Source organism: Centroberyx gerrardi, chromosome 13, assembly GCF_048128805.1.
Source record: "Centroberyx gerrardi isolate f3 chromosome 13, fCenGer3.hap1.cur.20231027, whole genome shotgun sequence".
In the NCBI taxonomy this organism is placed as follows: domain Eukaryota; kingdom Metazoa; phylum Chordata; class Actinopteri; order Beryciformes; family Berycidae; genus Centroberyx; species Centroberyx gerrardi.
The window spans coordinates 9,975,428-9,989,579 of NC_136009.1; the positions used below are offsets into that span (position 1 = coordinate 9,975,428).

At 44.0% G+C, this 14,152-nt stretch overlaps 1 protein-coding gene across 1 annotated transcript; it reads left to right on the top strand.

The window, feature by feature from the left end:
- Nucleotides 1–425: 425 nt before the first annotated feature.
- LOC139933443 (protein zyg-11 homolog) lies at nucleotides 426–11,948 on the top strand. Its single transcript, XM_071927520.2, has 14 exons — nucleotides 426–458; nucleotides 1,384–1,549; nucleotides 1,981–2,789; nucleotides 3,101–3,241; nucleotides 3,345–3,521; nucleotides 3,958–4,022; nucleotides 4,334–4,433; nucleotides 4,838–4,888; nucleotides 5,358–5,519; nucleotides 9,298–9,345; nucleotides 9,917–10,117; nucleotides 10,221–10,273; nucleotides 10,941–11,038; nucleotides 11,444–11,948. Exons 1-14 carry the CDS (start codon nucleotides 456–458, stop codon nucleotides 11,623–11,625), a joined length of 2,256 nt encoding a protein of 751 aa, XP_071783621.2. The 5' UTR covers nucleotides 426–455; the 3' UTR covers nucleotides 11,626–11,948.
- The last annotated feature ends 2,204 nt before the right edge of the window (nucleotides 11,949–14,152 follow it).

A 14,152-nucleotide genomic window follows, 5' to 3' on the forward strand; every position in this document is an offset into this window, starting at 1 on the left:
TAGATAGATAGATAGATAGATAGATAGATAGATAGATAGATAGATAGATAGATAGATATGCCTACATACATATACATACATATAGGTTAGAGATATATAAGTGCATAAACAAATAAATGAGTGAATAGAGGAATGAACGATTGAATAAAGAAGCCAACAAACTGTCAAAGTGCAACCCTCCGTTTGATGACGTCAGAGGAACTGACCAATAGGAGGCGACCTGGCTGTGACAGTTACACGCTCGACGATCAGCAGCAGCAGCAGCGACTGTAACCAGAACTGGATAATACTTTATAACTTTATGAATATATATCACTAAATGAAGTGGCCTCTCACGAGGGAATTATGGTCCATAATAATGCTGTCGCTTGATTGAAAATGTTCCTGAGAGTCTAATTATCTCTATTTGAGCCTTCTTGTTTTTTTTTCTTCTTTTGATTGTTTACTTTCCAAACATGGTGAGTGACACACACGTCCCCCCCTCCCCTTCTAAAAATTGCCTATGTTATTTTCGTGCTCTCGTCCCGTCTGCCAATGACAAATGTTCATACAGTATATACCTTTGCTGAAGGGCCTTACTTTTGTCCACTTTGCCCTACAGAGATCAGTTGGATTAGGTGATTTAAACGGGCTTTACTTGTGTGCAGTGCCTCATCTGTTGCGGATAAAATTAGACTCCTGCGGCGTGTACAGATCCTATGTCACTGTGGGTCTGTTTTTTGCCTTGGGGAGGAAAGCCTATGAAGCAAAGAGAAATAACTGTCTGGTCATATATGGGTTTTTCTAATGTCTTTAATGAAGTTGCTGCACACACTGCAAAAAAACATTCATCTTAACTAGTCAAATTTTAGTCTCATATTCAGCCTTCAAATCTGATTTTTCTTATATACCAAGAGAAAAATTCTGCCAATGAGGTGAGATAACTCCACTTGCTTCCAATGCAGTTTCACTTGTTTCAGGAATTTTCTAGAAATAGTGTCACTATTTTGAAACAAGTCAGAAAAAGGCAGATCACTGCACTGCTATCAAGAAAATGACACTTGATTCTAAAAAATTGTTGAAACCTGTTGATTTGCATTGGAAACAAATGAAATGATCAAACCCCATTGGCAGATTTTATTCACTTATTTTAAGAAAATTACGATTTTAGGACTTTAATAGACTAAATGACTTGCTAAGATGGATATTTTTTGCAGTGCACAGTCTAATGAATGACACCCTTAGAGGTCATATAGACAGTTATAGCCCTATTACATAGTCTTATAAGTATTCAAGATTTTTATGCCTAGTTAAATCCACTGCACTTGTCCTTACACCTACACTGTCTTATGTAACAATCCGGTAGCATGACTTCTGCCTGCCTGTTCTGTTGATGTGTTGCAGGATGCGGACGGCCCCCAGGCCCTGTGTGACCTCTGCCTGGCTCAGGTGTGCCGCAGCCTGGACGCTCTGTGCAGCCGGCGAGCAGACGGCTCCCTGCGCCTCAGCCGGGCCCCGCTCCTCCCGCAGGAGATGGCCGACCAGCTACTGCGTAAGATGGCAGCTGAGGGTAAGCCAGGAGGACGGACGAGACTCCAACAGCATCGGACAGAAAGACTGAGGGCGACTGTGGCTACCAAGTAGTGCCACGGTAGTTCTGTGTCAAGTTGGAGGAAAGGACAGAGTCAAAGTCAAACCATGTTGCAGTCTGTCTTGTTCCCAGTCATGTAGTGGTGAATGAAAAGATGGGTTACCAGTCAGTCCAGTCAGTGATCATCTTAAGGGAAACAACCATATAAACAACAATCAATTATATGCTCAGAAAAGCATTAATTTATCCCATCATGATATCACTTAGATCAGTTTACTACCTAGTATGCTGTGTACTATGAATTTGTCAAGCTGAAAAGGTAGGTAAAGTCTATTCCGCATATATAAAGGTGGCTAAACTGAGGTTAAGCTGCTTGTTCCTACAACATCCCTCTGTTTTCTTCCTATAAGGTCTACTGAATGACAGAACCGTCGGGATTTTCCGAAACTGCAAAGAGCTCCGCCTGCGCCGAGCCTCCATCCGCTGCTGTCCGGTGTCCGCGGAAGCTTTCCGCCTGGCCCTCTGCCCTCACCGGCTCCAGGAACTGGACGCCTCCTGGGCCCCCGGGGGTCTCACCGGGGCCGACATCGTCTCGGGCCTGGCTTCCAACCCGGAGTGCAGATCCAGCCTGCAGAGGCTGTCTGTGAACGGGCTGCATCTGGACTGGGAGTCTCTCGGGGAGGACGGAGGGGGCCGCGTCGGCTTCAGCTCCCTACGGGGGCTGAGGACGCTGAACCTGGCCGACACGGACCTGACCGACGCCGTCCTGGAGGACATCTGCTCTCTCCCTCAGCTGGAGAGCCTGGACATCTCCTGCAGCGCCGTCTCTGAGCTCACGGCGCTCCTGGAGTGCAGGGACACCCTGAGGTCTTTGATCGCCCACAGGCTGCGTCAGCTGGATATGTCGCCTGCCAGGCTGCTCTTTGTCCTCGGCCAACTTCACGCTCTCAGGCATCTGGACTTTTCAGACGACCACTTTGCAGCGATGTCCGTGGATGACAGCGACGGGAGGGAGGGGGATGAGACGGTGCGGCAGCTCCTGGAAGGGAGTCCCCAGGTCCTCCCTGCCCTTGTTTCTCTAGATGTGTCGGGGCGGAAGAGAATCACAGAGGCGGCAGTCAGAGCATTTGTGGAGGCCAGGAGCGGGCTGGTCTTCTTGGGACTGGTGGCCACCGGAGTTAGCTCCTGTGATGTCCTCTCTTCACGGAAAAACTTAAAAGTAACCAAGGCTCTGTTTCATTCCAGTAACTCTTTATCTTTGAGGATCGTGGCATTATTTCTGAGGATCTAGCACTGGCATCAAGCATAGAGTTGAGCCATTTCTCTCATGTGTATTTCATTCCAACAATAAGACATTTGCTTCCCCTTCTGATATAATTAGAGATGTGAGGGCATCAGAGAATGTTATGGTTATAGACACAAGCTTCACTCTTGCATAAGCTTCACATATTGTCCTTGTTGCACTATTTTGTATATTTACTAAATACGTATTTCCTGTCTCTTGGCTCTCTCTCTGCTGTGTATGTCCAGGTGACTGGAGAGGCTAATGAGAGCCAGGTGTGTGAGGCCCTGAGAAGGTACCGTGAGAGGGAGTGCTTCATACGAGAGGCTCTTGTCCATCTCTACAATCTGACCACGGACACAGACAAACCCCGACCAGATATCCTCAAGGTACCACAGTCCCGTCCGCTCTGCTCTCTTCACACGGGACATCTGGGTCATTATAATTGAACACTATAATTGACTATGACTCAGACCTCCTGTTTTCCCGTAGCTGGTGTTGAGCGGGATGCAGAGCCACCCCGCCTCCCTGCACGTCCAGCTGGTGGCCACGGCGTGTGTGTTCAGCCTGACCACTCAGGACCTGGCGGAGGCCATGCCCGTCCACCTGCTCAGCTCCACTGTCACCCAGCTGCTGTACGCCATGAAGAACTTCCCCAGCCACCAGCAGGTAAGGAGACACGGTCAGTGATTCAGATTACAGCTCCATGTTGACTTCATGTAGTTACAGAACAGCAAAATATAACAAAATGTGGCTCAGATGGGTCTGTTGCTACCAGACCTTGACTGAATATCTACTGCTCCGATTGTTGGATTTGATTACAGCTCCCACTCTCCCAGCTTTGCACTATATTTTTAGTTTCTGTATAAGAACTCATACATACACCCTTATATTTTGTATATATTCTAATTGTTCTCTCTCACTCACTCACTCTCTCTCTCTCTCTCTCTCTCTCTCTCTCTCTCTCTCTCTCTCTCTCTCTCTCTCTCCCACATACCGAGACATATCATTTTATAAAACACTATACAATGAAATATACATTCTAATACAGCAGATCTTTCCCCCATATGTCTGTTCATTGCCTAAACTATTTCCATCCCTCCAGGTGCAAAAGAACTGTCTGCTGGCTCTTTGCAGCGACTACATCCTTCAGGACGTCCCTTTTGACAAGTTAGTTTACTTTGTATCAGTTACAGTACGTTGTATCAGTCCATGCTTATTGCAGTAGCCAAGAATACCCATGCTCTCATAGAGTTGCATTATATTTTTTCTACCAACAAATTCTGATTAAACTAAAAACAATCAACTTTGTCTTAAAAAGTAACTATGTCAAAAAATGAATAGTTTTGCCAGATGTAAGAGTAGGCTGCAGAAAAAGAATAGAGACTTGGCCAGGAGCTTTGTCTGTGCATTATTGGTATATTTTTATAATACTGTGCTCTGTCTTTGTGTGTGATATCCTTGCTGTGTCCATGGTTCAGGTATTTAGCAGCCAAGCTGGTGATGAACTGGCTGAGCAGCCATGAGGATGCGACCCTGCAGAGGATGGCCGTGGCTGTCATCTCCATTCTGGTGGCTAAGGTCAAGACGCTGCTCACTTACTGCACATTACTCTACCACAGGAGAATAATGTGGCACTTGTTACTCCCACCTGTTGGGAGCTCCATGCCTTAAAGATGACGTCGCCTCAGCAACCAGTTTTAAGCTTTCATTTAGTCCAGTTTAGGATTTATAGGGCTAATTTCCCTGTGAAATCTAAGAAAGCCCTTCCTGTAGACCGGTAAATTATGCATTAAAAGCAGTGACAGGATGTAATAAAATATATTAAGAGAATATCCGACAAGGGTTACCTTGAAACTTGAGCGAGCGCCATCTCAAATTCCATCCAGGGACGACCTTAGTGTTCAGCGAGCTTTATGGTTCCTGTTGGACACTCAGGAGATTGGCTGGGACTCAAACCACTGATCTGTCTGTTTTATTTACAGTTATCCACAGAGGAGACCACACAGCTAGGCACGGATATCTTTATTGTGAAGGTACGCTTACCCTCTCAGGGTATTTAGTTTCAAACTCACACAACGTCCTTGGCTTAGCGCTAGATATGTGTAATTCCAGTTCTTTGTATCTCTCTCTGTCTCTCTGTCTGTCTTTCTCTCTTGCTGTGTTTTCCATGACCTATACTCATTCAGCCTCTGTCACTCCATTCCTCCATGCACTCAATCCTTCTCTGTTTACTATTACTCCGTTACTCAATACTTCTCTATTTCTCCCTCTCTTTCTCTCTCCATGTAATCAAGCCCACCTCTCTCTCTGCTTCAGTCCCTTTCATTTATCGTGTGTCTGGTGTCCGAAATACATTGTATTCAAGACTGTACGCCTAAATTCCAGTGGATGTTTCCTATATTCCTGCAAATTGCAACAAAAATTGACAAAAATATCTCTCTCACCCCCCCTCTATCAATCCCCTCTGTCTCATGCTCTCTCCTTGTCTCTGCGTCTTAACAGCAGCTGCTGGGTATTGTGCAGCAGAAGGCCATGGTGGGAGTGGTGGACACCACTCTGAAGTTCGCCCTGAGCGCTCTGTGGAACCTGACGGACGAGACGCCCACCGCAGCCCGCCACTTCATCCAGTGCCAGGGCCTGGAGCTGTACGAAGAGGTTTTGGAGGTAAAGGATCCCAGAAAACACTGATACACACACTAAAACGTACACTAAAAAGTACACACTGCTATATAGACATGCGTACAGATACATTCGGTAACGCTTTATTTTACACCCCGTAATTACGGTGTAACTAGTTTGTAATTATGGGGTACTAATAAAATAACAATGCTGTAGTTACAGGGTAACAAAACAAGAAGTCCAGGAATTAAGGGGTAACAATTTTGTAATTATGAGAGATTATAAGGATTAGAATATAAGGTAGTTATGGTGTAAAATAATTACAGGGTACAATAACATAATTAGACGGGACAAAACAAATGTTATCGGTGCTTGTTCCCTGTAGCGTTACCATAATGATAATAATTTTATGGTTTGTTTCTTTTTTAGTTTTTTTTTTACAGAACACAAGTGGTATATTAAAAGCAAAATGGACTCTCAGTGAAAAAACAGCCACCTTTAGAATAAATATTGATCATATTGTTAGTAATAGAGGTATAGAAAATGTTAATGGCCAACATATATTTACTAATTCCATTACACTTTCACTGCTTTAGGCTACAGGTTACCCAGAACTGCAGGAATAAAGGTGTGTTTTGAAGAAATGCGCAAAGACATTGTAACAGTAGTGTGCAAATAAATGTATTCAAATAATATGATTCAGTTGTTCAATAGTGTAAAGTGGAAGGAAGATGACAGGAGTTCAGAAGTGGACTGCAGGTGAGAGGGCAGTCAAGCAGGACTTTGGCTCATCTGCTTCTGTCTGGCAGGTCTGTTGGAGCGGCGTCTCTGATGTTGCAGCCATGTTGTCAGCAGATTTCTTATTCTTCCTCCGGAATATGCGGGATAGCCAAGAAAAGAAGCCACGCTTCTTCTTCTTTGGTTTTGTTGACAGGCTGTCTTTGGCACTGGGACTCTGAGGTCCTGCAGGTTCGACCAGCTGGACGGGTGGAAGTGTCTTTTCCAGGGTCAGACAGGACAGATCCTTGGTGTCCTTTACAGTTTCAACCACAAGGCTTGTTGGAGCTTTGACCTCAACCTGGATGGCGGGAGCCTGGGACTCCTGAAGCAGGTTGGTTGATCCTTCCTGAAGCAGGTGAATCAGGGTGTCTTTAGCAGGAGAGACGGGGAGAACCTCCTCTGAGGTGGAGTTATTGTCAGGTCCAGCAGAGAGGACAGTGACTTCTGTTCCCTCACAACATTCAGGTTGATGCAGGACGGTCACAGATCTTTCAGCAGCGGCCTCAATCTGTGCACAAGGGATGACCGTTTCACTCTTGATGATAAAAGAACATTGTTCGTCCTCCTTCTCCAAGTCCTGGAGGAACAGCATCAGTTTAGAATCAGCTTTGACGATTGGCTCCCATTCATCAAGGTGATCTTGAGTAGGGGCATGGTGTGCAGCGCAGGCAGCCATAAATGTAGAACTCACTGATGAGGAAGCATTCATGTGCTTTTGATGAAGTTCCTCCTCCTCCAGGAGGACTGAGAGGAACTGCATCAGGTGAGAATCAGTGCTGCTGACAACAGGTTCCCATTTGTCAAGCTGGTCCAGAGTCGGCCCATGCTGTGGGGAGCAGTCAACTACAAATCTAGAGAGATGTGATGAAGCGTAGAGGAGCTCCTCACCAAATCCCTCCTCCAAGTCAAAGTGGGATTTGACCAGTGGCTCCCACTCATCCAGGCAGCCCAGAGTGGATCCACAGGGTGAGCAGCAGTCAGCCACAAATCCAGATGTGTCACATGGGGGAGCATAGAGGTATCTCTTTCCAACTGCCTCCAGGTGGTAGTCATCGTCAAAACCAAAGGGGGAGTGCTGAAGCAGCCTCAATCTCTCAATGATTTTGAAGTCATCAGTTTGAGCCTCATGGGACGGAGCCTCAACAAGGCGGAGCAGGTTAGACTGAGCCTCAACATGCTGAGCTGGGTGGATGGATGCTCCAGCATTACCTAACACTGTGTCCTCGGTCATGAGAGGAGACTCTTTCTCTGTGGGAGGAAGGTCTCCTTCGTCCATATCCAAGAGAAGTTTGTATGCTGATGAAGCTGTGCTGGCTATTGGTTTCCATATATTGAGGCTCTCAAATCCACAAGCAGGTTTGGAGCCGAGACCAACAGCAGACTGAGGTGAAAGGTCACAGTCGAGCTCAGCAGGAACTCCAGAGAAACTAGAGGCTTCAGCATAAAGGTATTGCTCCTTGTTCAGGACTTTCACAAACATGCAGTTGATGTTTTCATGGCGATCGTCATTAAGGGCATTGAGTCGAGCAACCATTTGCATGGATGCTGAAAGAAATGCAATGGCAACATCTTAATAATCAAATAACCATGAGGCCACCTGATGTAGCTTCATTCAAGGTCAACATGCTTCATCATAGCTTCATCTTATGCTTTTCATCATAGTTTTGTTTCAACAACAAATCTAACTGAATTTACAATGTAAATCAAATTAAGGAAGAACTGGACACAAATGCAAATCCTTCAACACAAACTAGTCTATCCTGACTGTCTGTCTCTGTTGTGTCTCTGTTCAGCAAAATCCTCTGTACTAATCTTTTCCTTGTAAATAATAAAAATATAAACACATGTGGCTTACCAAGATGGAAATCACTCTCCATGGTTTCCTTTCTAAAAGGCAGATGTTGTTGATGTTTCTCCAAATGAAAGCAACGTGAGTTTTCTGTCTCAGTGTGCAGGTGAACACCGATCAGAGATGAAACTGTGAGTCTGAGTCTGTCTTCAGGTCAGTCTGTCATTATGACACTGACATTCTAAATTCTATGAACTCTGCTGCATTGTGTCCGGCTGCATTATGATTCATCAGATGAAGCTCAGGCTCCAGTAAACTTTGATGACAGAGATGTCTCACTTCGTTCATGGTTTATAAACTACACATGATTAAAAAACACATAACTGAATATTTGGAATTTGTATTAAGATACTGTATTTTTTATGCAGAAAACATCTATTTAATTGCGAATTCCTATTGCACTTTCACTGTTTTAAGCCACAAGTTAGCTCACTCTAATCTTACTACTACCTACTTTTGTTACTACTATATATTACTATTACCTATTACTACTACCTAGTACTATCATATCTGAGGGGATACTTTAAGAAAAAAAAAGAAAAGTTATTCATCTCCAATTCACCTTTTCAGGTGTGGAATTTCTTTTTTCCAGAACAACCTGTGCATCAAACCGTGTAGTTACTAGAAACATGGGTAGCACTTTACCATGGCCTTTTTCCAGTGCATGAACCTTTAAGCACCGATAACATTTGTATAGTCCCCCCTAATTCTGTTTGTACCCTGTAATTATTTGTTAAGTATGCAGTAATTATGAAAACAGTTATATCATAACTACTTTATAAATCTCTCATAATTACAAAATTGTTACCCGTTAATTCCCGGACTTCTTGTTTTGTTACCCTGTAACTACAGAATTTTTATTTCATTATTACTCCATAATTACAAACTAGTTACACCGTAATTAGTGGGCTGTAAAATGAAGCGTTACCACACATTTTACCTTACCCACACAAATGAATGCAAAATACACTAAGTAATACATTCTTACATACTCTCCCTGCAAACAGAGAAAGCATATGGTTCATATACTGCTCAGACAAACACACAGAAAGAACCGATCCTGCATGAGCAACCACATACCTGTGCAGGCATGGAAAGGATACTTTCCTATATTTACATCCCATGCATTTTGAAGAGATATGCAGTATACAAAGATCATTCATCCCCTCATGCTGCCCCTCTTTTGCGTTGCAGTCCTACTACACTGAATCTTCCATTCAGCAGAAAGTTCTGGGCCTTCTGGTGAGTTCAGTGTGTGTGTATGTGATGTTTGTTGTTGTTTATAGTTTTAAATATTTATTGTGTGTGCCACAATACTGCGTATTCTAACATCAAAATCCATATTTCAATGATTTTGGTTTGTTTAGACATGATTTTGCTGTAGCTGCAACATGACAATGCGTGCTAAAAGGGAAACTATTCTTACTTTAAACATGAATTTTGCCATCGGGCTCGATCCACTCAAAATCCATCTCCAGTGTTTACATCATTTCCTTGTTTGTGTTTTGCAACCATTCCCACCCGCAGGGCCTATTGTGACAACAAGGAGCATCTGAATTTGACAGTCCTGTCAACTAGCTTCATATTTTCCCAAACCATTTCAACTTAATTGTCCAGCAGGAATAAACATGAGAAATTGAATAGTTTGTTGTGCATGCAAAATAAGCCTGTGAGTTTTTCCAATGCAAATAGAAAGTTAGGCTGCGATAATACTGTGGATGTGCTCTCTGCCACCTGACGCCTCTGTGCAAATGCTACATCCTATATTATTATTACTATCAGTACTACTACTATCATACTGCCTGTGCTGCAGAACAACATAGCGGAGGTGGAGGAGCTACAGGGCGACATGATGGAGGAGGACCTGTTGGAGCACATCCTCACTCTGCTGCAGGACTCCCAGGTGGAGGTGGGGGTCCGCTACTTTGCCGGGGGGATCCTGGCGCAGCTCGCCTCCAGACCGGAGGCCTGGACGCTGGACGAGGAGCTCCGCAATACCATCCTGGAGCAGCTGGTGTGTGTGTGTGTGTCAGAGAGAAAGTTTTGCATGCTGGTTTTCTTCTAACGTACAGTAAATGCATCTCTGGCTCATCTAACCTGTCTCTCCCTCTTTGCAGCACACTTCCATAATGACATGGACCCAACCAGAGAGAGAAATGGTCTCTTATAGGTGAGAGAAAAACTAACTGAACTAAACAGCAGCCTATTCAGAAGCACTACAGCCCGTTTTTCCCATCATGCCAAGCATTTGATGTTATACTGTGTTCCAAAAGTAGGTATGCAATTTAAATAATTCAACATTCAATTGTTACAACAGTTATTAATGCTAAAAATGATACTTCTAGAACGTTAATACCAGGAAATAACACGTTAGTAAGACTTCTGTCCTCACTTGCAAGTGTTCATATTGTTTCCCATCATTGTCAACACATTCTTGCAGTCTCTCTGCAGCGCTGTTACACACTGTCTTGACAGTTCTTTGTCTGCATTGATTTAATGTATATAAAAATGTATACCTGTCGTGCTGCAAATATTGTTCGCAAATACCTTTAATGGTTGCTTTTAGTTTGCTTTAGCATAGGTGCCATACAGGTGGAATTTGCCACACAGAACATTAGTGCCAGAGAAAGTTAAGACAATCCCAGAAAAGTATTTGAAAGTCAATGTATAATACTTTTCTGTGATTGACAGCTTACCTGACACTCTGCTATGATGCAGAAACACCCTGACTGTCTGGTACTTCAAGCAGGATTAAACCAATGCTCAGAATTACTTGCAAATACAATTTCACCCTTCCTCAGTGTGCTCTCCCACCCACCCTTCCACCCATACTGCAGGTCGTTCCGTCCTTTTTGCCCTCTGCTCCAGACTTCCCAGCCCTCAGGAGTGCAGCTGTGGGCAGCCTGGGCCGTACATCTGGTCTGCAGTCAGAACAGTAAGACACACAAACAGATTACCGTGGGGTTACTTTCTCTGGAAGTGTGACTCTGGGGAATGTGGGGTGATCTCCTGTGGGTCACCATATTTAAATTAGATTGTATTATGTGATGGTTGTCTGTTTGACATGCAGTATGTGTATTGTGATACCCATTTAGATGTGAAATGGAGCTGATTGGGAAACCAAATTTCATAGTTAACTCATTTTGTCTTTAATCAATTTAGTTTGCCACAAAATATTACACCTTAAGTGGATTAATACAAACTTGTCTGGTGCATTACCAAGTGAAGTAGTAGTGGGGTCGATCACTTTGAGGCCTTTCATCTGGGCTTCTTTTCTTTCTCTTGTTCTTATTATTTCCAACCCCATCTCTCTTTCTCTCTCGCTCCTTCTATCCTCTAGCCACACATTACAGCAGTATGCTCCAGAAGGAGGGCGTCATTGATCTTCTGACGGCCTTGGCCGCACATCCCGACACACACAGCGACATCAAAAGACTAGCAGAGGCCGTCCTGTGTATGGTAGAGGAACGGCAGAGTCACTCGGGGCCCTTCAGCAACAAGACGGGACCCCAGAGTTCATGACAGAAGTGAGAGGATGATGAATGGATTTCTTTTGAGCCCAGAACTTGCTAGAGATATGAGGTTGCAGATATGTAATACTAAAATATAGATAGGTAAAAAAAAACGTTAACGTCAATCATCTTGGAATAAATATTTATTGTGATGAATTATGTATTATGAAAGTCTTTAATATAGATAAATATAAATGAGTTTTTGATGATCACTGGTTGTGCAGTCAGTCTGAACTCTTTGGCTGGGCTAGAAAGTTATTTGTCATAATCTACATCTCAATTCTGGAGAAAATGATGATGCAGCATGAAATCTGTTTGAAAGTGAAAATTGTTTACAGCGGGAGAGCAGCGAATGCCCTAATTAATATTTGCACTATCTTGTGGAGAAATGACTGCTTAGCTTCAAAACTCATGAGCTTATTTAAGTGTTCCAAATAAAAGTGGGTGACCAAAGCTTGCGTGGCTGAATCATGCAGAGAGCCTGAGACTGTCACCAGAGGGCGCTTTAGCACTGCAGCTCCAGGGCTGTTCTGTCCTCAAGATATGTTGAGCACATAGACATATTGTACATATATAATATGCAATCATTAAGAGTATAGATTCAAGATCATACGTGTCCAGTGGCAAGTTCACAAAACACCCTGAATCGGCTGTGTTTTTCTGTCTGTACTGAGGGTCTAATTATAAAGCAGTCATGCTCCAAATCAAAGAAAGTTATCTCTCTCTCTCTCTCTCTCACGTATCCTAGATGCTGAATTCATTATACTTTATGTAACACAGCTGGGGAGACGGAACTGCTTGTAGGCATCTACAGAGTCTATTCTAAGTTGGCCTATTAATAATTCCTTTTGAAAAGTGGATTAACAAGCTCACATGAATATTTGAGCTGCACCGTCGTGTTCAACTTTTAAGTGTCAAATCCCCTCGATTCACATTTTCAAATCCCCTGAAGCATTTTAAAGGGATCTGCTAAATGGAATATGACTTTCGGTGCTTGTGATTCAGTTAGACAGAAGCCATAGTAAGTCTTAATGTTGACTGTAGATGCTGAGCTAGGGTCAGATTTATCATTTCCTTGTCAGTGGTACACATTAAAAAAAGGAGCTGCAGTAAACTGACCCACAGACAGTGTTTAACAGCGACTCCAACCCCTGAACATGAAACTCGGTGCGGCGGTCTCGTGGGATCCGGGGTCAAGTGCCCCAGTGAACTTGGTGTGCCGTTACTGTGAGAAGTTCAAGTCATGAGAAGTGTGGGAAAACACCACTGCTGTCCAAAGGCAATAAGTTATTCCGTGGCGTGGCTGGTGATTTACTCCTGGTATCAGTTATGCACATGGAAAAATTAATGTAGATGGATCGCGTGCGAGGAAGTAAGGTGAACAGAGAAGACTAAGGCTAATAGTCGTGTGCCTTGTGCTTATCAGGTCTTAAGTTTCTCTCTGTGTCCCAAAGACCCCATCAATATTCAAGTGATACACGAGACAGAGACAGAAAGGCTATCAGAAAGAGTTGTAGGGGAGAGGAAGAAAGAAGGGAGGGGAGGTAAAGAGAAGGATAGTAAGCGAGGGAATGGGCAGATGGTGGAGGCGATGGGGCAAAGGGTGAGACGGAGGGGTAGGAGAGAGACAAAAGAGATGGAAATAGAGATGCACATAACAAGAGGGAAAGTGACAGGTGCAAAAACAGAGCTTAGGGCCCGAAATATCTTAAAAAGAGAGACAAATAAAGAAAGGAAGTGATAAAGAGAGACATGTCGGAGATAAGGGGAACAGAGTGAGGCGACGGAAATTAAAGGCCCTTTTTCACGCTCCACAATTATTTGCGCAAAAAATATACCACAGACCAATTTGCAGATTCCCTGTCTCAGTCTGAAATATCATTGTGCAGCGTTTCGGTCGGAGCTTAGTGTGAGTAAGCATCTCGTTATCTCACTTGTGCAGCCAGCTCCATCGGCTTAACATAATTGTGAACCAGTCTGGGCCCCCAGAATACACTAATGTACAATACAGCGCAGCTGTAGCTCAGCAGTGTGTGTGTGAGCGTGTTGCATATGTGCGTCTGCGCCTGTTCGCGTTCACGTGTGTGTGCCGGCTTTTGCAGCGTATACATATATATGTGTTTGTGCGTCTGTGTGTGTCTCTGAGCTAACTAGACCCCAGTGTACACCATAAGGTCAGCATATGGGTTTTCGACTCGGCCGCTAATTAAACACCCGCTGACCTTCTAAATACCCACAGAGCAAAAGAGGGAAAAAAGTAGATTTAAAAGAGCAGGAAGAGAGGTCAAACAACAAGACAAAGCAAAAAAAAAAACACTTCTCCAGGCACAACTGTGACGCACAAAAGGACACACCATCTCCTCTCAAATGACCTTTTATTGCTGGGGAAGGATACAGAGTTGGCAGGCCCCTGAGCCTGTGTGCAGATATATAACAGCAGTAAGAGACCAACCTCTCTGCCAAGTGGAGGCAGCTGGGGCAACTGGCTTCCTCTTCGTCGTCAATCAATAGCCACTGTACCAGAGGAGGCCGAAGTC

What these genes read in the sequence shown, in the direction of transcription:
- LOC139933443 (XM_071927520.2), top strand. An exon ending in GCGTAAGATGGCAGCTGAGG is followed by an intron (nt 1,550 to 1,980) that starts GTAAGCCAGGAG and finishes TCTTCCTATAAG; the next exon opens with GTCTACTGAATGACAGAACC. An exon ending in TCTCCATTCTGGTGGCTAAG is followed by an intron (nt 4,434 to 4,837) that starts GTCAAGACGCTG and finishes TTTTATTTACAG; the next exon opens with TTATCCACAGAGGAGACCAC.